This window comes from Podarcis vaucheri (assembly GCF_965113315.1).
Source record: "Podarcis vaucheri genome assembly, chromosome: 1".
Classification (NCBI taxonomy): domain Eukaryota; kingdom Metazoa; phylum Chordata; class Lepidosauria; order Squamata; family Lacertidae; genus Podarcis; species Podarcis vaucheri.
Window position 1 is genome coordinate 99725556 of NC_138759.1, and position 23423 is coordinate 99748978.

General features: G+C 42.9%; 1 protein-coding gene across 2 annotated transcripts; it reads right to left on the reverse strand.

Annotated features, from left to right (window-relative positions):
• Window positions 1–14: 14 nt before the first annotated feature.
• Window positions 15–23326, reverse strand: LCT (lactase). 2 transcript variants are annotated; one of them, XM_082197197.1, is made up of 18 exons: window positions 21966–23326; window positions 20907–20983; window positions 19505–19588; window positions 19265–19370; window positions 18610–18688; window positions 16713–17421; window positions 13067–13715; window positions 9449–11011; window positions 8046–8314; window positions 6929–7219; window positions 5831–6029; window positions 5352–5554; window positions 4017–4114; window positions 3266–3400; window positions 2895–2924; window positions 1685–1878; window positions 840–1076; window positions 15–485 (listed from the first exon to the last, which is right to left on the reverse strand). In XM_082197197.1, the coding sequence occupies exons 1-18, from the start codon at window positions 22621–22623 to the stop codon at window positions 274–276; spliced, it is 5793 nt and encodes a 1930-aa protein (XP_082053323.1). In that variant the 5' UTR covers window positions 22624–23326; the 3' UTR covers window positions 15–273. The 2 variants fall into 2 exon arrangements, with proteins under 2 accessions (XP_082053323.1, XP_082053324.1); XM_082197198.1 differs by lacking the exons at window positions 19265–19370; window positions 20907–20983; window positions 21966–23326 and having other exon boundaries at window positions 19505–19523.
• Between the last annotated feature and the right edge of the window lie 97 nt (window positions 23327–23423).

Below are 23423 nucleotides of genomic sequence, written 5' to 3' on the forward strand. Positions count from 1 at the left end.
GGAATATTGAATTGAATATTGAAAAATATTAAAGTCAACAATAGGTATTAAAATCAGTGCTTTTTTCAGGGAGTATTCAAGGGTACATAGTACCAGCACCTCTTCTTCTTGTTTAAAAAGTATAGCACTTACTGTAACAACTTCATGCTGAGTACCGGCACCTATTTTTTCTAGAAAAAAAGCACTGATTAAAATAATTGTGTGTCTGTTCTAAACATGGGCAGGAGAAAAAAACTATTGCATGATAAACTAATTAAATGCAAGCTGCAATATTTAAAAACTATTTTGGCTGGCTTTTTTGGTCCTTTTTCTATATAGATATGAAAAAAGAGCAATGCCTAGCACAGACATTAAGAGTAGGGAAAAGAGTACATAAAGGCCTACTTCTGCATTAGACAAAGTCAAGTCCAGTCCCAAAAACTGCACCTTCATGGCTGAATTGTCGATAGGCCGAGCAGTGCTGCTTGTTGGCGCCATAGTTGTACCTAGAAATGTAAGTGAAATTCACATGAATGACACTATGAGCAGGGAGTTCTGATCACCCCTCATTTAAATCTTTTTTACTTGCTTCTCCAGCCTTCTAAAATACATCAGGCCACTTGGGCAACTTTTCTGTAAAAATCTAGACTAAATCATTTAAGGACATTACACCAAAGATTATTTTTTTTTACACAGCCAACTTCTATTACCATATACCACCTTACTTTCCAGAATCAGATGTCATTAACACGATATGCAAGTTTTCTATAAAAGCAAAGTTAAAAGTTTTAAACATTTAGGTTATTTTTACTGTACCACTTCATGGATTTTCCTAACTCCGCAATTAGTAATTTACCTACCTCCAGATTGTGACTCAAGGCACAAATGAGGCCCAGTGGCTGGATCTGGAAAGCCATTACACCGGATGATAGATGAATAATATTTTGAAGACTCCTTTGGAATTCTGGATAGATTTGGGTCTGTAAAGTTGGTGTAATACAACCCAAATCTTTCAGCAAAGCCCACTGCCCATTCAAAATTATCCATCAGGCTCCATACAGTGTAGCCTCGCAGATCAACACCATCAAGTACAATTCCTGTTGGGGGGGGGAGGGAGAGAGTTTTAAAATGCAGCCCTATACATGCTTACACTATAATGATCAACAGGGAGTGAAAACTAAAGACCCCTTATTAAGACTAGGTGCTTTACAAAGTATCCATTCCTAACAGAGATTGGCTGCACCTTAAAAATCCCAAATTCCTTTTGTATCCACAATCTGGATAATCAAAAAGTCATCAGTTAATGGATTTTTTTCTCACGTCTTCATATGTACTGGCGATGACAACAATGAAACCAGACAGTGGTAACCATTTTTGAGGACGTAATCTGGAGTAAGAGTATGATCTTGTGTCAATGGGAATTAAGCAACATATTCTGTCTTGATTTTGCAGAGTAGTCTTTCACCCCTGAAGTCAATAGAAAGTGGAAGTCCTGGGGCAGCTGCAGAAGACATGGCAACTCCCACACTAGAAACCAGTCTTGCTTTCTGCCCAGCCCTATGCAGATACAGCCACAGAAGGGCCTTACCACCAACTCTGTTGCAAGGAATGCAGGGCAGGGCAGAGGATTACAGATCAATTTTAATCCATGTGTCACAAACATTTGGGGGGTGATTTGGAACCAAGCGGAGAGGAAACCACGTACCTTTTAAAGCTTCATTGATGTAGCTCCTTAAGTAGTGTATTCTCCAAGTATCATTGAAGCCCCCGTCTACACGCTCTGAAATCCCATTCTCGGTCACATAAATAGGTGGGTCATTGTATTCTTCCTTGATCCACTTCAGGAGCCTCCTGAAGCCGAAAGGGGTCACCTTCAACCAAAAGGAACCAGAGCCCAGCCAGCTGCGGTCTGTTATATTTTTTTTTTTATAATATTTTTTATTAGTTTTACAAAAGTTTTTATAACAAACAAACACAAAAAAAAAAAAACAAACAAACAAACAAACAAAGAAGTGTGGTTTCATAATGTCATTTCGTAGACTTCTTTCCTCGGACTTCCCCATACCTCCCCTTTCTGCATCCTCATGTCCAAATTTTACAGCAACTTATACATATTTTTCCAACTCTAATTTATTATAGTCCTTTCTTATTCTAATCTTATATTACTGCAACCCTTTATCTCTGTCGAATCTCGACATTCTAAACTTCCTCAAGTTTATAATGGTCCTTAAGATAAATCTTGAATTTCTTCCAATCTTCTTCCGCAGTCTCCTTCCCCTGGTCTCGAATTCTGCTCGTCATTTCCGCCAAAGTCATGTAGTCAATCACTTTCATCTGCCATTCTTCCACGGTGGGTAGATCTTGTGTCTTCCAATACTTTGCTATCAATATTCTTGCTGCTGTTGTTGCATACATAAAGAAAGTTCTATCTTTTTTTTGCACCAATTGGCCGACAATGCCCAAGAGAAAGGCCTCTGGTTTCTTAAGAAAGGTATATTTAAATACCTTTTTCATTTCGTTATATATCATCTCCCAAAAGACCTTAATCTTCGGGCACGTCCACCAAAGATGATAAAAAGTACCTTCAGTTTCTTTACATTTCCAACATTTATTGTCGGGCAAATGATAAATTTTTGCCAGCTTGACTGGGGTCATGTACCACCTGTAGACCATTTTCATTACATTTTCCTTTAAGGCACTACATGCCGTAAATTTAATTCCGGTGTTCCACAACCTTTCCCAGTCAGCTGACATTATATTATGACCGATGTCCTGTGCCCATTTAATCATGGCTGATTTAACTACTTCATCTTGTGTATTCCATTTTAACAGCAAGTTATACATTCTTGACAGATTCTTAGTATTGGGTTCTAACAATTCTGTCTCAAGTTTTGATTTTTCCACCTGGAAGCCAACAGCTGCGGTCTGTTATAGAGGCAACACCCCTGCAAAAAAAGAACATGGTAATAATGTGGGAAAAGGTTATTTGTATTGATCCATTAAAGTCAGCTAGACATCAATCATGAAGACTGGTCAGCAGTAACCTCTTTTGTTGGGGGCTTAAGTGTGATGCAGTGTCCAATGCACTGGGTTTAGAGAGGAAAATGGGTGCTCAGCCTTAAAACTTTCTAGTAGATCACCAACTTGATACCTTCCAGATGTTTTGGTATACAATTTCCATCAGCTGCAGCCAGCCCAACCAAGATTATTAGGCACAGAGTGAAAGCACAGATTCCAGAAAAGTATGCATGCATTGATGCAGTATGAAGTCATGCTCACATCTTACCTATCAGCATCGTAGGATGTAAAGAGAGAAGAATAGTTTAAGTTGGATGCCAATACTGTTGTATAGTGGTTCAAACCAAAGAAGTCAAAGGTGCCTTTAATCCTCTGCTTTTCACTTTCAGTAAATTCAGGGAGTCTGCAACACACACAAAATGGGAGAGAGGCTCACATAGATGCATTTAACAAAAGGGAAAGCTTCAATTATCATACTTACTTTTTTAAAGAACAGGGCACTGTCCTTCAGAGCGAAAGTATTGTTTTTAAAAGCAACAGCTGGTAGCTGGAAATCTTAACATGAACAGTAATGATGACCACATGTACTTCACCTTATTCAAAGAGCAGGTACTCTAAAAGACTAGTCCCCTGCTTTGTCTCAATCACCACCCTTTCCTGCTCCCTTGCTGTACTACAGTATTACAGGCTCTGAACATACCCTGGATGGAGGAGAAGCTTTCAATATAGGGTGGTTCTGTTTCAAGGGGAGTTTAGTCACAACTGTGCTTTAGCTGCTGATTGCCTGCGGCATTAAGCAAAGAGGGCAGTGCACACCAGGAGGAAAGCAGCAGCAGAGGAAAACCACTTTGGGGAGGGTAAATTTGTTCTTGGACACAGCCAGGGTGGCCCTTCAAAATGTGTGGTTTATTTTTATTTCAACCATTTAGATAGAATTGCTTCTAAGTGACATGAGCCAACAGTATGGACCGGCCGTGGTTGTGGTCCAGCTGCTGCAGTTAGTCCTGCCAGACACTGACCTCGATTGGCTGGCACTTCTCTCTTGTATCCTCCTTTTCATCACCTCGCTATAATCACCGTTTCTGAAGATAGGGTGAGCAAACCAACCAGCAAAGAACTACAACAGGGAAATAAAAAGGGATGCTTATTAAGCAACGCTTTGGCAACAGAAGAAGAAGAGGAGTTTGGATTTGATATCCCGCCTTTCACTCCCCTTCAGGAGTCTCAAAGCGGCTAACAATCTCCTTTCCCTTCCTTCCCCACAACAAACACTCTGTGAGGTGAGTGGGGCTGAGAGACTTCAAAGAAGTGTGACTAGCCCAAGGTCACCCAACAGCTGCATGTGGAGGAGTGGAGACGCGAACCCGGTTCCCCAGATTACGTGACTACCACTCTTAGCCACTACACCACACTGGCTCTCCAGGTCTCTTGGCTGAACCAATAGTTACCAGTTCGCCAGACTGACCCAAAAGGCAAAGTCACATCCCTGTCTCCAAGTGTCTGTTTTTAAAGGATAGTGCAACACCCCCCAAGGTATCCAAACAATGGCAGCTGACTGGTCAGGATGGTGGCCAACATTATGATTTGAGTGTTCAGATGAAATATGGTGCCCAAGGATCAACACCTTGGGTCCTTTAGAAGGATTGACATCTTGTTTTGCTGAGTCTCTGAAGAAGAGTTAATACAAGAGCCTGCCAGAGGAGGCTAAAGGCCCCCCTAAGTCCAGCACTCTGTCCCCATAGAAGCCCCAAAGGGAAACCTGTGAGCAGAACCTGAGTGCAAGCAGAACTCTTCCCAGCAACTGGAACAGAGAGGTTTACTGCCTCTGACAGTGAAGGAGTTCTGTAAGACAAGTGTGTTAGGTCACACCTGGCCTTTGCAATACAGCGTTGCTCCAGGCGGAAAAAGGCCTGAAAGGCAGGATGTATGCATGCACAGCTTAGCTGCACGGAAGTGGAAGTGAGGTCAATCTGGGCACCATAGGCGGGAGCCCTATGTGGAGGGAGGGAGGGAGGGAGGAAGGGAGGGGGAGACACACACACACACAACTCCAATCATACCAAGACTGATAATTTATGCATTGACTGGGGGCCTGGCTGGTACACATTCAGGAGCTAGTCCATACGTTCTTGATAGCTTCTTCCATGTGTTTGGTACCTACAGCTACCAAATGTCTGAGCAGAGGTTTTGTGTCTGCTCTTTCTCTAATTGGAAGATCACATACCCATTAGTGTAGTCCTGGCTACTGCAAATCTGGCAAAGGTGCTATACCGCAGACACTGCCCTAAGGAAGTGAAAGCAGGGTGTGTGGCTAAAATGTACAGACGTGGGTTCCTGTGGAGTCATCACATTACCTGGACATATCTCCTGGCAGCGTCAAGGTCCTCCTGCTTGGCAGGGTTCTTGGGTTCAGCCCACTCTACGCTGATGGAAAGAGAGATCAATCCTCCTTGCTTTGGGCGGTATGTTTCATTGTAAAGATGCCAGACTTCTGCGTGGGCCTTGATCAAGTTGTGGCCCACTATGTAAGGGGCTCGGCCTGGTCTGGCAGAGATGCCTAAGAAGACAACATGATTGGAAGTGCATTATTCTGCAGCACTGGACTCAGCTGAAGCAGCAATTAATGGTGCATTTTGATAGCGTTTATCAATAGTTCTAGGCAATTTGGCTTTCAACCAGGAGACACCTTCAAGAAAGGCATCAGATTGTCTCCCACTTTCACTGGGCATCTATCACAAAGCTGTGTTCTCACAAATAACCACACAAGTTCAGATCATCCGTGTCCTTTGGTTCTGTAGAGCATTGCTCTTGCCAATAAGAACCTACACCTTACCTGGAGCTGAGACTCCATAACCGTAACCAATGTTAGCAATGGCATAGGGTTCATTCAAGGTTATCCAGAATTTCACCTTCTCTCCAAATCTTTGGAAAAGGATCTCTGCGTAATCTTTAAATTTCTGGATTATAGTCTCATTTTCCCACCCTCCAACATCTTGAAGGGCCTGAGGGAGGTCCCAGTGGTACATAGTTACCTAGAAATGGAGACAAGACATTCACAAACACCTGCCATTTTGTCAAAATAACCAACCACCAAATTGTAGTAGGAAACATGGGCAATGCAATTGGGGGGGCCTGCAAAAGTAAAGCTAAATGTGAAGATTGTCCATTATTTAACTATTAGGCACAGTCAGCCATTTTATGCAGATCTACCACATGTAACTTCAACAACAATTCCTAGATTGCAATGGTCAGAAAGCAAACTATTTCCAGAAAACACGTGAGGATTAGCAACACCTTTTACAAGGCTATCAAGACTTTGAACATAGCATCTTCAGTTCTCCCTTTTCCACCTTTCCCTGAACCCTCATTCAGTCAAGGAAAGCGAGAATCAAGAAAGGAGTACAATATGGGATGAATTTCAGAAGTTCTTGTGGCATGACCTGGAAGGTGTAACACAGATGGGACCTGCCATGCCTAATGGTGTCCAGAAAAAGGCTACAGTTTGGGAGTGGAAGATGAATTCCTGATAAAAGTTTATTCTACTTCCTTGTGGATACTTGGAAGAAATCCAATGCAGAAACTTAGATTTCTGGAGCAAAGACACTGCAGTCTCTGCTCTCTTAAAAACCAAGGCAGATTTCATAACTATTAAGTCCTATATAAACACCCTGAGCCCACATTATCTTCTGCACAAGTTTAAAATAGGTAGAGCTTATAAGTGACTCCTCTGATTAGAATAGGGCAGCATGCATTTGTGTCAGCCTCTATGAAATGGTCTCTGACCATTTAACACAAGCTAATTGAAGATGTCTGAGAATCGAAGATATTGCCAGGTTCTACAGTGAACACTGATAAACATAATCTAATTAAAAATCAGACTGATAACATATGTTACACCTGTTCCCCTGCGTGCAAAACTCCAATCATTTACCTGAGGCTGGATATTGGCCGCAAGGAGAGCATCCACAAGCCTTTCATAGTATTTCAGGCCAGCTTCATTTATGTACTTGGTGGTCCCATCGGGGAGAATGCGAGTCCAGGAGATGGAAAAGCGATAATGAGTCACCTGGAGGTCCTTCAGAATAGCCAAATCTGCCTCCATCTTGTGGTAGCTGTCACAAGCTACATCTCCATTTTCATCGTTGCTGATTTTCAAAGGCGTATGTGCAAACTGGTCCCAAATGCTGAGACCTTTCCCATCCGCTCTCCATGCCCCTTCGATCTTTAAGGAAATAAATATTTCTCACATTTGTATCCCAGCTCAAGGCAACATACATGCCCCAGTCTCAGTTTTTATCCTCACAACAACCTTGTGGAAGTAGGTTAGGCTGAGAGCGACTAGGCAAAGGTTGCCCAGTGAGCTTCATGGCTGAGCAGGAATCTGAACCAAGGTCTCGCCAACCTTAGTCCACCATTTTAATCCAGGCTTCCCCAACACTGTGCCCTCCAGATGTTTTGGACTACAACTTCCTCAGCCACAAGCTGACTGGCCAATGGTCAGGGACGCTGGGAATTGCAGACCAAAACATCTGGAGGGCAACAGCTTTGGGGGGGGGAGGCAGCTCTAACCACTGTATCACCCTGGCTCTCACCCTAGTGATTCACCATCATCAAGGTCCCCAAGCCTGACAGCATTCAGCTTGCTTAGTTGGCATATTATTCACAAAATGAAGGTTTAGGATAGCTTCCACCAAACAAGCAACCGTCTACCAACAGATTACCTAAACCTGGAGTTTCATTCATGTGGTCTGCAGCATGACGGCAAATCTGTGGTTGAAGACTCGCACACCCATGCCATTAAATCCTTATTGGCATTTTTATGGCTTCTTGTTGCTCCTTTTATTTCTTATATATTTATATATTACAGAATTCAAATTTCAGTAGAATAAAATATGACAGGTAAGGAACAAAAGAAGCAATTAAACTGCAATTAAGTATCATACAGCATCTAGCACAGTGCATAGCAATTGCCACCAGAAGTAGAAAAATCATTAAGCTGCTCTGCGATTTTTCAAGTGGTCCGGTGGGTGGGGACCAACTAACCTAACCTGATATGCTGATGATGCCACACTCCAATAAAAGTTCTCCGGAAATTCTCCGTAAAGGAATTCTTCTTCTTTGGGCAGAGGGATTCCATTTTGATGTATGATTCCAGCATAATATATCGCTGAACGTTTTGGCGTTCTTGGCCTGTTCGGATTTTCAAAATCTACCTGGTGAAGGCCGAATCTTGGCTCGTAACCATTTAACCATTCAAAACTGTCCATGAAAGACCAAGCAACATAGCCACGAACATTCACGCCATCCAGCTTGTAGGCTAAAAGAGAAAGAAACAACTTGCTTAATAGACCATCAATGTAACGATGAGCAAGAAAGTAGAATTGTGAAAAATACACTAATTACCCATTATATGTTCACATGCATATTAATAGCCAATCCTTGCCAATTCACAAGTCCCACCGACTTACTCCCTTTCCACAAGCATTATTTATTTATTTAAATTACACACCACCTTTTTCTCCCAGTACAAGAGCAGTAGATAGATAGATAATAAATAAAATAAATTAATAAATTAATAAAAAAATGGAAGGTATTTGCACCATATTTCATTTCAGCTTGCTTCATACTCATGCATTTTCAAGGATAGCAAATCCCCAAACCAGGCTTTACTAAAAACCTTATGAATTATATACCTTTAGGAAAGATCAAAAATTATATTTATTATAACTATAATTCAAAACCATTATCAAGAAAGGAAAGAAAAAAGGCCTTCTGCATACTTTACTGACGTTTCGTACTTATTAAAACACTATTGACTGTGACACAAAGGCTGCGGTTGACCAGACTAATTTAATGCATGTAGCAGAAACAACCCTCACATGTAGCTGTTTGGATAATCCACGGTTTGAGGCCTATAGCCAGGCATTTTGTAGAGAACAGAGGAAGGCCTGAGGGGTTCAGAACAGTTTCAGAGCAATCAGAATATAAATACAAGTAGCCTAATATGTTTAAAGCTATTTAATTGGGTTCGGTGTTAAAACATGGGCGTGTAAAGTAAATTTCAGGAGGAACACAACCTTGATTGATCCAGACTCTAGCATGAAGGGCTGTAACCCATGTAACCACCCACCTTCTCTTGTGCTCTGGATCAATACCCTTGATCTAGCAATATACTTTTAAAAAACCCAATCACATAACTGGTAATGGTGTGACCAGTGTGTTGTCTAATTTGGCACTCACAGAGTTCTTTTAATGATGCCTTGTGACATATAAGCCTTTTGTGCTGACTCTGCACAGTTTGGGAATGACTGATCTAGAATCTAAAGCTAAAACTAGTCTACACAGACCTCTAACTGATTATTTAGCTGATTACATTGAGCAAACTCCTATTTTTACCCAGTATCTTAAAACTAGACAACCTCAACCTATTGGGTTATTACAACATCTTTACCTTTCAAAACTTCATCAATGTGTGTTTTGTAATAGAAGATCCTGCTGGTGTCATCAACATCAGACTTGGCTTTTAGCCCAACCCCGTTCTCAGTAATGTAAATGGGAGGATTGCTATATTCCTCTTTGATCCAGTTTAGCAGCCTACGCAGCCCCCAGGGCACTGCCCGCATATTTTCCATTGCTGAGCTAGGCCAAGAAGGGTCAATCTCCAATACTCGTTCTTGATCATACTCGTAAGAATATGGTTTCAGCCTGGTGGTGCTGTGCTTTATAATTCCGGCAGTGTAATAATTCAGGCAGAAGACATCGGCTGTGCCCCTGATATAGTCTTTCTCTTCTTGTGTGAAACCTGGAAGCCGGGAAGATGGTAGCTTCTGTAGTTCACTCCTGTTCCCTACTTTCCACTTCATCGCATCTGGGTAATCGCCGTTTTTAAAAATTGGGTGAGCAAACCACCCTCCCATGAACTGCAGGTAGCGATCAGCAGCTTCTACATCCCGAGGATCGCTTAGTGTCTTTGGCTCAACCCAATCCATGTTGAGACTCAGAGAGATCACACCTTTCTGACCCTCTCTGTATTTCTGGTCATATGTGTGGTAAACTCTTGCATGGGCCTTTAGTATTGCATGAGTAACACTGTAGGATGCTTTGCCCGGATTATCTTTTACATTTGGTGGGAATAACCCCGTATCGTAGCCTAGCACAGAGATGGCAATAGGTTCGTTGAAAGTAATCCAGAACTTGACCCTGTCTCCAAATGCCTGAAAACAAAAGTCTGCAAAACTATCAAACAGTTCAACCATTACAGGGTTTTCCCAGCCACCAATGTCTTGTAGAGCTTGGGGCAGATCCCAGTGGTGGAGAGTGACCATTGGTGTGATATTCCGGGCCAGCAAACCATCAATCAGCCGGTTGTAATAATCGACACCGTAGTTATTTATAGAATGGTTTCTTCCATTTGGAAAGATCCGAGGCCATGCCAGGGAGAAGCGATAGGTGTTTACCCTTAAGGCTCTCAGCAGATAAAGATCTTCATCTACTTTATTGTAGCTGTCGCAAGCTATATCTCCTGTATCATTGTTCTTAATATTCCCTGGGATGTGGGTAAAATTATCCCAGATGCTAGGTCCCTTCCCCTCTGCATCCCAACCTCCTTCAGTTTGGTAGGCAGAAGTAGAAACACCCCACAGAAAATCTTCTGGGAAGGTGCCATAAAAATACGTGTCTCTTTCCAAATCAGTCTGTTTTGAAAATTTCTCCCAAACCACCTTTGCCTTTGAAGGAACTTCAGAAGCTGGTAAACTAGGCAGCCGTGGAGGTATGGAAATATCCTTTCTGAGCGGCTGGAGAAATTTTCTTGAGACCGTGCTAGGAAATCCATTATTTTCAATAACGGTGGAGAAGAAATAGGCAGATTCTTTGGGTGTCCTTTGTCTGTTTGCATCTTCAAAATTAACTTGGTGTAGGCCAAACCTTTGACTGTAGCCTGCTGGGCCTTCAAAGCCATCAATCAATGATCGGGCAATGTATGCTTGAACATCAACTTCATCTTGCTTTATAGCTGTCAATGAAGGAGATAGAATTTAGTTAATATTTTAAATCATTTGTTTAAATACATAGCACAACCACAACTATCTTGCATTGCAGGAACGGCATGGTTTTTCAGAGGGTAGTCCATATTCTCCCGAGTCAGTGCAAACTATTATTGCTATTCATCTGCACATTTGAATTTCCTTTTAAAGTCATTTGCATGTAAGAGACAATATACAAAATGGCATAGGGAAGTGATAATGCACTTAAGCAGTTCAAGGACTTTGGCCGGTTCAGACATGCATCTTCATCATTACTCAACTAAACAGTACTTGGCTATACAGTACCTGGAAGAATACTTCCAGATGTATAAAGTAGCAGCCAATCATTTCTATTTGGCTTTGAGCAGCAAGTGGAGCAGCAAATCTTTTCCAGACGTCTGGAATCTACGTGGCATTCTGTAGGCAGGTGTGCAGTTCTTTCCCCCAGCTCTACATTAAAAGGTAAAGGTAAAGGACCCCTGACAGTTAAGTCCAGCCGTGAACGACTCTGGGGTTGCGGCGCTCATCTCGCTTTACTGGCCAAGGGAGCCAATGTTTGTCCGCAGAAAGTTTTTCTGGGTCATGTGGCCAGCATGACTAAGTCGCTTCTGGCGAAACCAGAGCCGTTTATCTACTTGCACTTTGATGTGCTTTCGAACTGCTAGGTGGGCAGGAGCAGGGACCAAGCAATGGGAGCTCACCCCGCCGCGGGGATTTGAACCGCCGACCTTGCAATCAGCAAGCCCAAGGCTCAGTGGTTTAGACCACAGTGCCACCCGCATCCCAGCTCTACATTAGGATCATGTTTATATATTCCCTCCTCACTTACAGCACTGCATATCGTGTATTCTTTCCCAGCCACCACACCCGCAATTTAATGGCGGGGGGAGAAGTGAGAGAAAGAAAAGAACCAGATATAAGACAATGCTTTTTGGAGGGGAAAGGGTTTAAGCGACAAAACTGGTTCCTTGGGGGAAGAGATGAACCACAGAGGCTACAACAATCTAAATAACACATAATTGGCCAAACAATTTGCTAACAGCTGCGCGATAGGTCATCTATCTATAACTTGGGGGGAAAAACAACAACTGGTCAGATTTTCTGAGCTCTGAAAAAAAAGGAAGGTAATGGGAAATGTGGGAAGAGGATGTATTGATCACTATGTCATGCAGATGACAAAAGTACATGTAAATTCTACAGTAAATGTCCAAGGCTGAAGCAGCCCGACTCTTGAAAAGCCTTGTGAGTGAAGCAATGTGAAAATTCTGTCTGTGGCATGTAATCTTTGATGGTTCACTCCTATGCGTAAATTACAACAGGATACAGGAGTGACCCAAAAGTAATGAAGATGCAAGGTGTGAACTAGCATTCTCATGTTCAGGCATTCAGGGGTTACAAACTAGGCATTCCTTGATGTCCTTTATCATGGGGTGACAAAATATACTCTGGCTGGGATGAATGCATTAATTACATCGTTTTCCACCAGGATCAACTCAAAAGAGCATCCAGACCTGTTTGGAGGTGCAGAGCAAAACAGTTCTGCATCTTCTAAGCAGGCAGGACAAAACGTGATAGCTAAGCAAGTCAGTCTCAGGTGCTGTCCTTCAAGTCAACCTAGATAAGCAACCTATGTATTTCATATACTGCATTTAAGCTGCTTTTCTAACACTGTATGCCTATTACCCAGCAAAACTGTTCTTTTGAGGACATTTAATTAAAGTATTAAATTTGCTTCCGATTAGTTAGGTCAGTGTCTCAAACCATTTTTTAACAAATGAAAATCATCACATTTAAAAAGTGATGTTTGCAGGCCATTTTCACACGGTGAACATATCTACTCATTCCCATTCCTTTCCCCACTGGGATGGGGCATGATATTTACCGTATGCTGGAGATTGACAGGAATGTGATAAGATCTTGGAGGATATTGTGTTGAAAGGGAACAGGGGACTAAGTCAATAAACATGACTTTATCCTTACAGGTTTACTTTCAATTCCCTTTTGCATGCCTGTTCCCTGCCCCAATTCATAACAGCCCCTTGTACCTTTCAAAGCCTCGTTGATATAAAGCCGGTAGTAATCTACTCTCACGGTGTCGCTAACAAGATCGCCTCTGTCATCTGTCGGCGCCCCATTGTCTGCTATATAAATCGGAACCCTTGTTGTCCCAGTATATTCTTTGGACACAAACAGCAGCAGTCTCCTCAGTCCCCAAGGCACGGCGTAGAGCCAAGGGGCGGCCGTCTGCGGCCAAGAAGGATCCACGTGTTGGGAAAAGTCTCCAATATCCTCATAGGTTGGAGCGCAGCTATGATTCACTGGAGCACTGATGAGCCTGGAAGTGTAGTGGGAAAGGCCGAAGAAGTCAGCCGTCCCCTTCACTTGCCGCTTCTCCTCATCGGTGAACGCGGGGAGCTTGGCGACGGGAGTTGAGCACTGCTGGTTCTTCTCCTGGATCTGGGATTTCAGGACTTCTGGGTAATCGCCGTTGATGAATATCGGGTGAGCAAACCAGCCCAACATGAAGTGCAAGTAGCGTTCTGCCGCTCTCACATCCTCGGCACTGCTTGGGGTCTTGGGTTCAGCCCAGTCTGAATTCAATACTATTCCCACCTTCCCATGCTGTTCAGGGCGGTACTTGGTATCATAAACATGCCAGGCTCGAGAATGAGCTTTGAGAATAACATGAGCCACCTTTTTTATGGGAAGGAAGGAAAAAGTATTATTCCACTGAGTATAACTCACTGGCAGAGCACATCATTTTCATGAAGAAAGTGCCAAGTTCAGCCCCCACATCTCATCCTTTGCATGATCTATATACAGTGGTACCTCAGGTTACAGACGCTTCAGGTTACAGACGCTTCAGGTTACAGACTCTGCTAACCCAGAAATAGTACCTCAGGTTAAGAACTTTGCTTCAGGATGAGAACAGAAATCGTGCGGCGGCAGCAGGAGGCCCCATTAGCTAAAGTGGTGCTTCGGGTTAAGAACAGTTTCAGGTTAAGAACGGACCTCCAGAACGAATTAAGTACTTAACCCGAGGTACCACTGTAAATGCTAGGGAAGGCCTCTGCTTGAGACTTTGCAGAACTGGTTTCAACTGCAGCAGAGGAGTGTGGTGGAGTCTCCTACTTTGGAGGTCTTTAAGCAGAGGCTTGACAACCATATGTCAGGAGTGCTCTGATGGTGTTTCCTGCTTGGCAGGGGGTTGGACTCGATGGCCCTTGTGGTCTCTTCCAACTCTATGATTCTATGATTCTAAGAGAAGGGTAGCCAATATGGATTCCCTCCAGATGTTGTTGGACTCCCATTAGGCCCAGTCAGCATGGCCAAAGGTCAGGAATGGGGGGGGGGAGTTGTAGCCTAACAACATCTGAAGGTACAACATTGGACTACGCTTGGGCTTGCTGGACCAAGTAGAAAGACAGGTTTATACGTACACACCATGGATATTTACAGCCCAGTACATTTCCTCATAACATTCAAATTATACTTGAGGGGCCCAGGCTCCACTCCACCCCCCCCAAGGCTTACAGAGATCAGATAATTATAGCAGCTTTTTGTCATACCTGAGCTCAAAATCAAGTTTGTACCACGTCATAAGGAACACTTACTACAGTTTGCAATGCAGGAAACAGTTCCTTCAAAAGCAAGAGAACTACCTTCTCACTCATTTGCTTGCTGCTGCAACATTTCCAGACCCAAACATCTGAAAACATGGCTGTAGCATATGGTATTGTAGCATCAATAAAAGTATCTGTCCTAAACTGGTTTCAATTCCAGTCAACTAAAGACTCCATTTCTTCCCCCAACTCCTTTCTTTTGGAAGCCAAAGCGTTCCAACAACTAAATCTAAATTAGCCTATATTCCAAGTAACTGGTAACATAATATACGCTCATGTGGCAGAAACTATTCCCAGAGCAGGCTAATCCAGGTCTGTCTACAGGCTGATACATGTGCTGCAAGTATTCAGAAACTGTCCATCAGCCAGTCTCATGGCAGGACAGTCACATGATGGATAGCTGTGTGGTATTTGTAAGGCAATAAAAAAATCCCTGGGATTCTTCCCTGAAGATGTCCTGACATCTACTCAATTATCTGTTTTGATGTATGGTTACGAAATCCTCACAAATCTGCCAGGAAATATCGAATGTGCCAGTTGTTCTCATTGTACCACCTGCTTATACATTCTGTTTTAGAAGTTTATTATAAGATACCCGATATTGGAAACCTTTGCCAACCCCTTTTAAACTTTTAAAACCCCTTGAAGCACAATAACCTAATAAAACTCTTTTCTTCCTCCTTATACCTAAGTGGTGCTCAAACATTGTGATACACTGCTCAACTGCACTATGCCCTCAAGTGTGGAAGGAGAGAAAAATTACTTCTGCTGATCCAAGAGATTCCTAGTCTACTTGTAGATATGGGTTTAAAGATGCTTATTTGGACAACCACTTCTGAATATATAGGATGCCAAATATACAGTGGCCCCTATCAGGAGCAAGATACAGTGGTACCTCGGGTTAAGTACTTAATTCGTTCCGGAGGTCCATACTTAACCTGAGACTGTTCTTAACCTGAAGCACCACTTTAGCTAATGGGGTCTCCTGCTGCTGCTGCGCCGCCGGAGCACGATTTCTGTTCTCATCCTGAAGCAATATTTCTGGGTTAGCGGAGTCTGTAACCTGAAGCGTATGTAACCTGAAGCGTATGTAACCCGAGGTACCACTGTAATGGGTTGTTGTTTTTCACAGTGCATGAAAATGCTTCTGAGGGTCCCTTCCAATGCTACACAACCAGTGTCTCTCTAACCACACTGCGGCCACTTCCAATACTACCCTGTAGTGCCAGAAGTACATGCAAGGAATTTGTTCTATGCTGTGACACCTTTCCCTGTCAGTATTGTTCCAAGCCCTGGGAGGGACAACTCTCTGACATGGGAAGAAGCCAAGTGGTGTAAGAGCCACGAGAGAACGGCTTCCGTGCCACCACAGTTCCATTGGCAGAGACCCTTCTCTGGAATGTATCATGTCAATACCATTAAGGTAGACAAGAAAGCCAAAGAGAGCCATTTTCAGAATGAAAAGGGCACAAATCCAGCCAATCTTGATTTTCTTCATTCATGTTATCTGATGTTTAAATCAAAACATCTGGGGGTTCAAAGCCATCCTCTGAACAAGAACAGTGACCAACTGAAGGGTCAACTGCATGCTCACACGCTTGCTGCAAGATTGTTGATATTATAGAACACGGTACAGTGGTACCTTGGGTTAAGTACTTAATTCGTTCCGGAGGTCCGTACTTAACCTGAAACTGTTCTTAACCTGAAGCACCACTTTAGCTAATGGGGCCTCCTGCTGCCGCCGCGCCACCACAGCACGATTTCTGTTCTCATCCTGAAGCAAAGTTCTTAACCTGAAGCACGATTTCTGGGTTAGCGGAGTCTGCAACCTGAAGCGTATGTAACCTGAAGCGTATGTAACCTGAGGTACCACTGTAGTCTGACCAGACTTAAAAGACTCATCTGCCCATTGACTCCATTCATACCCTCTGGCAAAATCAGACATGGGGCCAAGTCTGGTGAGAGAAGAACTAGCCACAGACTAGGAGGCAATGGTCCACCTTTTCTATTTGTGGAGTCAACACAACCCGTAAAATTAGGCCCAAGCTGCTGAACATGTTGTCAGTACCTGATAGGATGCCACGGCTGGATCAATAATTCCTGGAGGATGCTGCCCAGTGCCATAGCCAGTGTAGCTAATGACCCAGGGTTCGTGGAAGGTAATCCAGAATTTAACACGATCCCCAAAAGTGGCAAAGCAGAACTCTGCATATTCTGCAAAGGCAGTGACGATGCTCTCGTTTTGCCAGCCACCAAGATCCTGCAGAGCTCGTGGCAGGTCCCAGTGGAACAAGGTCACCACGGGCTCAATATTTGAACCCAGCAAGCTGTCTATCAGTTTGTTGTAGTAATCTACGCCTTGAGGGTTCAAGCTGCTCTTACTCCCATTGGCAAAAACCCTAGGCCAGGATATAGAAAATTTATAAATATTTGGGCGAAGGCCTCTAAGGAGATAAACGTCATAATCTAGCTTGTGGTAGCTATCACATGCGACATCGGCTGTTTGATTCATGTGGGCATGGCCCTGGTGCCCGTATTGATCCCAAATGCTCTCCCCTTTCCCACCCTCTCTCCAGGCTCCTTCCACATTGAAGGAACCTGTCGATGTGCCCCAGAGAAAACCGCGAGGGAAAAGGTCAAGCAAAAAGGAGTCTCTCTCCAGCTCAGGTTGGCTGGCAAATCTTTCCCAAACTGCTTGATAGGATGAAAGTGGAGCAATAGTAGGTATCAGGGTTTCCTTTGCCTTTGGTTGGCCGGCCAGATTTCCTGTGTACAAGCTAAAAAAAGGAAAGAGAGAATATGTCAACAATTTAGGCACCAGGCATAAACATTCCTCTTCTCCCAGGCCTCTGGCTAATTAAACAATCTATGGTCGTTCAAAATAGGGGAGGGGGTCATTGTTTTATTTGTTACTATGTTGTGTATTTTTGTGTTTACAATACAAAAACTACCCTGTGATCTTCAGAGGAAGGGCAGAACAGAAATGCAGTAAGTTAAATAAATAAATCAAATTTTATTATCATTACATTTTTATTCAGGATGGATAAGCATTCAAATCAGGCTGAAAATAGAGATTTCAAATATTGTGGGTATCAAACTTACAGAAATTTAACCAGTTTGTTGTTGTTGTTTTTTTAATTTGGCAAGCCTAAATCTGTATAACAATGATCATCTACATATAGATTAGCGGTGGGGAATCATAGGCTTTGGGACTAATTGTAAACTGTTGGACCTGTCTATGTGACCCTCAGGATTCTCCCCATTGGCCCTGCTCTCTGCACCCTCCTCAATGGCTTTCACATGGCTAGACTGTGTCCTTGAACTGTGACAATGTCTCTTGCCTTCTTGGATAGAGAAATAGGTGGGTGTGCAGGAACCTCTGGCTTTCTGTAGCTGGAACGTAGCAACGTAAGAGTCACATTGATTGCTCCACTCAGTTTTAGCTCTGTCCCCGCCCACTACCATCACTGCCATGCGGCTCCCAGAAGGTTGCTCACGACAGAATATAGCCCTTATCCCTGAATAAAAGAAACTCTAACTATTCAGCTAAACATACAGCAAGCCAAGATTCATAAAGCCTGCTAGTGTATGTTCCATATTTATATGACACAGTTGAAACCTCATTTGCTATATCCTGATTAAATATACACATACCCAGTGCTTTTTGTAGTTAAAAAAAAAAGAGCTGGCAGGACTCAGACCTTGATAAAAATGACACTGGTGCCAGCACAAAATGGCTGCCAATGTCAGCAACAACAAGAACAAAAAAGGTAACAGTATTGCATACCATAGAGTACCATCATTGGAATATACCTCTATATTAGACACTTGTATACACATGCACACACGTATGCATGCAGAAACACACACAAACATATTCCTGTGTAAGGACTGCAGTCTTAATTGTGCAAGTAGCACAGCTTCATAACCAAACTAATTTAACATTAAAAATAAACATTTTGTACCAAATTGCTTGAACGGACGAGCTGTTCATGACACAATTCACATCATACCCTATTGCCCATGCTTGAACTTCAGAAATGGCTGAAAATAGAGGGGCGGGGGGAGGGGGATGAAGGAAGAGAAGAGAAGTGTATCAGCACAATGGAAAAGGGCAGACATTAGGCCAGTAACATCTGCTATAGTCCTTTTTCAGTGAAGCCCCACTTCCTGTAAATAGTACAAGGTCTCTCTCGTATAGTAATAGTGGGGACAGGTGGTAGTGGGGAGAGACTTGGCTCATTTCCACCAGGAGCTGTGCATTCAGTATTGTGGGCCCAATTCTGTGGCACTTTCTCACAACTGAGATCAGACAGCAGCCCCCTCCCCCCACCCAGGCGAAATTGGTGAAGACAAATTTTTAATTTCAGCAGGCGTTTAAAGTAGCTTTTCTGATTTTACTGTTAACTTTAACCAATTCTACCCTCAGTAAATCTTTTGTAACTTTACTGTATACCACTTGGAGACCATGCTATTAGGTGATATATAAAGGGTTGAAATACATACATACATATACGGATGACAGCATAGCCTGTATTGTATTTCACTTCCACCCACACATCCAAAATACCACACAGGCAAGCCACAAGACCACAGTTCCTTCCTACAGAAGACACTTACCACTGAAAATGGAAGCCACTGTTGCAAATCGGTTTTCTTGCAAGGAGGGACACTCGTGGAACTTGAGACTAAAGAGCAAAATACCCATATTGTTCGTCCCCATATGCTATAAGAGAAAAAGCAAAGTAAAATGTATGAGTTGTATCAAGGAGGACTGTCAAAACTGTGTGACATCACCTCCCGTGTCCATCTATAACAGATAGCATCCATAGAACACTTGCTACAATTGCTAAGAATTACCTGTAGCTCATCCAGGAACTTTTGGAAAGCTGCTTCCCTTTCACAGTTGTACTGAAGGTTGAGAGAGAGAAAGTCTAGAGAGTCCTGGAATCAAAACAGAGCATTGTCACAGAGAGATATAGCATTTATAATAACTGAAGTTACACTTGAGGCAGCAGAAACATCTATTATTATTACTTTATACTTGGAACCAGAGTTCCTTTATTGACATTCTTCCTTATTTTCTAGGTGGGATTCAATTGGGCAAGAGTTTGGCTAGCAGAATGGGGCTCCTCCCTCCTCTCCCCAAGTCCCTAAAATTTGCTCAGGGGAGGGTGTTGCAAGGACACTCAGAAAAGTACACAAGAGTAGGGGGGATCATTCCATCTGACTAGCCGAAATGCTCTCCCTAACCGAATGACTGAAATAGTGCGCCATAAATTACGTAACAATTAATTCTGCCTCATTCTCAAATAAAGAATCATTAACGTAACACCAATTTTCTTGGAGAGCTCTTTAACTGAAGTTTCATGGGGTGAAGGATAAGAGAAATTCTGAATCATCTTGCATGTCACACTTCTGGTTTCCCCCCCTCACATGTAAAATGCCATTTTGAAAAATAATGAAAGGTTGGTAAATCATCTTTAAGAGTGATAAATTAAAATAGTTAAAATAGATAAATTTTAACTATTATATGAAAATGAAAAATGGGTCTGTGGGTTGACATTTTCAGGGAATACCTCTGGTTGTTATGAGGTAAAAAGATAAATAAAGGATCGCTGGACGGTTAAGTCCAATCAAAGGCAACTATCTCACTTTTCAGGCCGAGGGAGCCAGCGTTTGTCCACAGACAGCTTTCTGGGCCAGCATGACTAAACCGCTGCTGGCGCAACGGAACACCGTGGTGGAGACCAGAGCGCACAGAAATGCCGTTTACCTTCCCACCAGAGTGGTACCCATTTATCTGCTTGCACTGGTATGCTTTCAAACTGCTGGGTTGGCAAAAACGGGATAGAGCAATGGGAGTTCACCCTGTCGGACTGAGTCGAACCACTGACCTTCTGATTAGCAAACCCAAGAGGCTTAGTAGTTTAGGCCACAGCACCACCCACACCTCCCAATTATGAGAAAGTGACAACTATGTATCTATCTAGAAAGAGGCAACTCTGCTTTGGCAAATAACTTCCAGAGAGTTGTAACTTGCCCAGGGAGCTTATGGGGAAGAACAGTTAAGATATCTTATAAAACAAGCAAATAAACAAGCCACTGATATGCCCACCCTTCAATCATTTGTCTAACCCCCTTTTATAACCATCTAAGAGGCAATGGGTTTCACAAAAGAATTACGCATCAAAATAATTTCTTTCCTCTGGCTTTACTGGATATGCTGTTGTAAGAGTCCCAAGAAAATAAAAGGCGTTACCAGAATTGAAGTCAATAAAGATCTTGCTGACACCAGCCCAGCATCACTAACATCTAGGGAAATGGACACTTTCCCATCTGTAAATGAGGAAAAAAAGTACGTTGTCAATTTTATTTTCAAAATTTCAATGCAAGGAGGGGGGGAATGGAGAGGGAATACTTTACTAGAAGCAATCTCCAGGAATTCCTTTATAGTTTTCTCATTCTATACTGTATTGGCCTGAATATAAGCCTCACTTTCCCCCAAATTCTGACTGTGAAAAGTTGAAGTGCGGCTTAAATTTGTGACCTTACACAATGGGCTTTTAGGTTATCGCTGCTGAAACAGACATACGGTAAAACGGTATGGGCATGAGTGCCTGCACAATTTTAAGGGAGCGGCTTATGTTCAGGTATTGTCTTTTTCTCTCTCCCCCCCCCCTTGAATTTTAAGGTGTGTGTGGCTTATATTTGGGCCAATACGGTTGTGACATTAACATTCATGTGCTTTACCAACTGATCTCTGCCCCAAGAAATTCTAAGGTTGGTGGAGTATACTGCATGTAATATATTCAAGTAATGTGTGCGCATCTGAATGAACTTCTGTTTATTATCATGAGGAGAAGTTCTTTGCACTTAAGCCTTAATGGAAAAAGTGTGGGCTGAGAGGAGATTTGAATGAAGAGATCGTTCTGATTTTAGCCGTGTTCTCTCCGCGTCATTCTTAAATATTATAAGGCGCCTTGGCCCATTTGTTCAGCAGTCAAGAAATAATTTTGGCAGGAGTCTTAGAAAGATGGCGCAGGACAATGGCTGGGCCCATCTAAGAGGCCTGGTGGGCAAGAAAAGAAGTCAAAGGATTTTTTCCCTAAAATGAAAGACGTCCCTCCCCTCCCAGTTATGTTGTTGGGAGTGCAAGATAGCGATCAGAACTTCCAAGGCCTGTGCAGTAACACTACGTGCACAGAAGTCAGTCTTCCATTCACACTTCATTCACATGCACACCCCATACGCATAGTGCATGTTACATTATCCAGAGGAGGCACATCCCATGTTCCCTCCTCCCCACCATTTTCTTTACCTTCTGCTGCGTATTTTTCATGGTAGATTTCATAAGCTTTCTCATGTGCTGAAGCTAGCACCTGCAAATGGAGGGCCAGCGGATCTCCGTGAGGCAAGCGCTCCACATCCTCAAGCAGGCTGCCAAAAGTGAGCCAGGTGTCCACCAAGTCACCAAATGACGCAAAGGAAAATTCTGCATATTCCACGAAAAGGTCGGTGAAAGTCACAGATTTGCTCAAAACAAGCCGGGTCTCCAAAGACTTCGGCAAACGTTTCTGATGTAGAATTAAAACCGGTTCGATGTCAGCTGCTTTGAGAGTTCTCAGAAGTTGTCTGTAGCATTCAACGTTCGTCCGGTTGGGGTTTCGGGCATTTGCCTCTGGAAGGATGCGAGTCCAAGGCAAGAAGACTTTAAAATGGGTCACACCACTTGCACGGAGCTCAGTGAAGTACGGCGGCAGAGAAGGTAAGGAAGGCCCATCGCAAAGATAGTTTGACTGTCCCGTTGTAGAATTGAGAGGTTCTCTTAGAAGTCCACTTTGGAAGTTTAAATTACTTACTAAGTCATCGCTAAGAGGGCCAGCGACTAAAATAAATTTCTGAGTAAGATCCCAGCCTACTCCAAAGCAAGGCAAAGGAAACCAAAAAACCAAACACACCTTGTACACCAGTGCCATATCTGCTAATGCAATGGTGGAAGAACTTGTGCCACTCTTATACTACATCAGAGATAATAAAAATAACAACTTGTGCAATCACGAAGATGCAAAGTTCCCTAACCTCAACGTACGCAAAGATAAGACAATCAAAGGTTTAAGTCCCACTGAAGGTGCTATTATTAATGAATCATATCCAGAGTATTGAAGAAATGAAGTTGCTGGGCTTAACGATACAGGCCTGAATGCAGATATTGGAAAAGTCAATTTAGATAACCAGAAGGTACTAAAATTCAGGGCTCCCAAATCTAAGCTGCTAACACAAGTGCAGAGAATTGGAAGGAAAATAGTTAACGTTCCCCTCGATAAAAAAAAACTTGTTTTCTACCCAAAGTTTACTCCAAGATCAGAATAAGAAAATAGTAAAAAACAGGATGCAGAAACTCTTAAAACACAGAATAGACAGCATGTCAACTATGATTATTGTGTGGGCTTGTCTTCCGTTTTAAAATAAAAACAGGAACTGGCACTGGTGGGGCGGGGCGACAACAAGTGACCATTCCTCCTGTGTCTTTTTCTCACCCCAAGTTACTGCCACCCAGATACTTTGGGAGCAAATACCTGGGGGTGAGGATTGTGGTCAGGAAAACGTGTGTGGGAAGTCAGTCCTGCCCTTGCATGCCACGGCCTGCATTCCCATCCCTGTATTGATAAAACCAAGTGCAGGCCTCACGTGCTAAATGTATCAACTACTCATGGTCTTAATGTGCTTCTGTGTGAGGGTGAAATCATCATATTCATACGAAGCCCAAAACATTTAA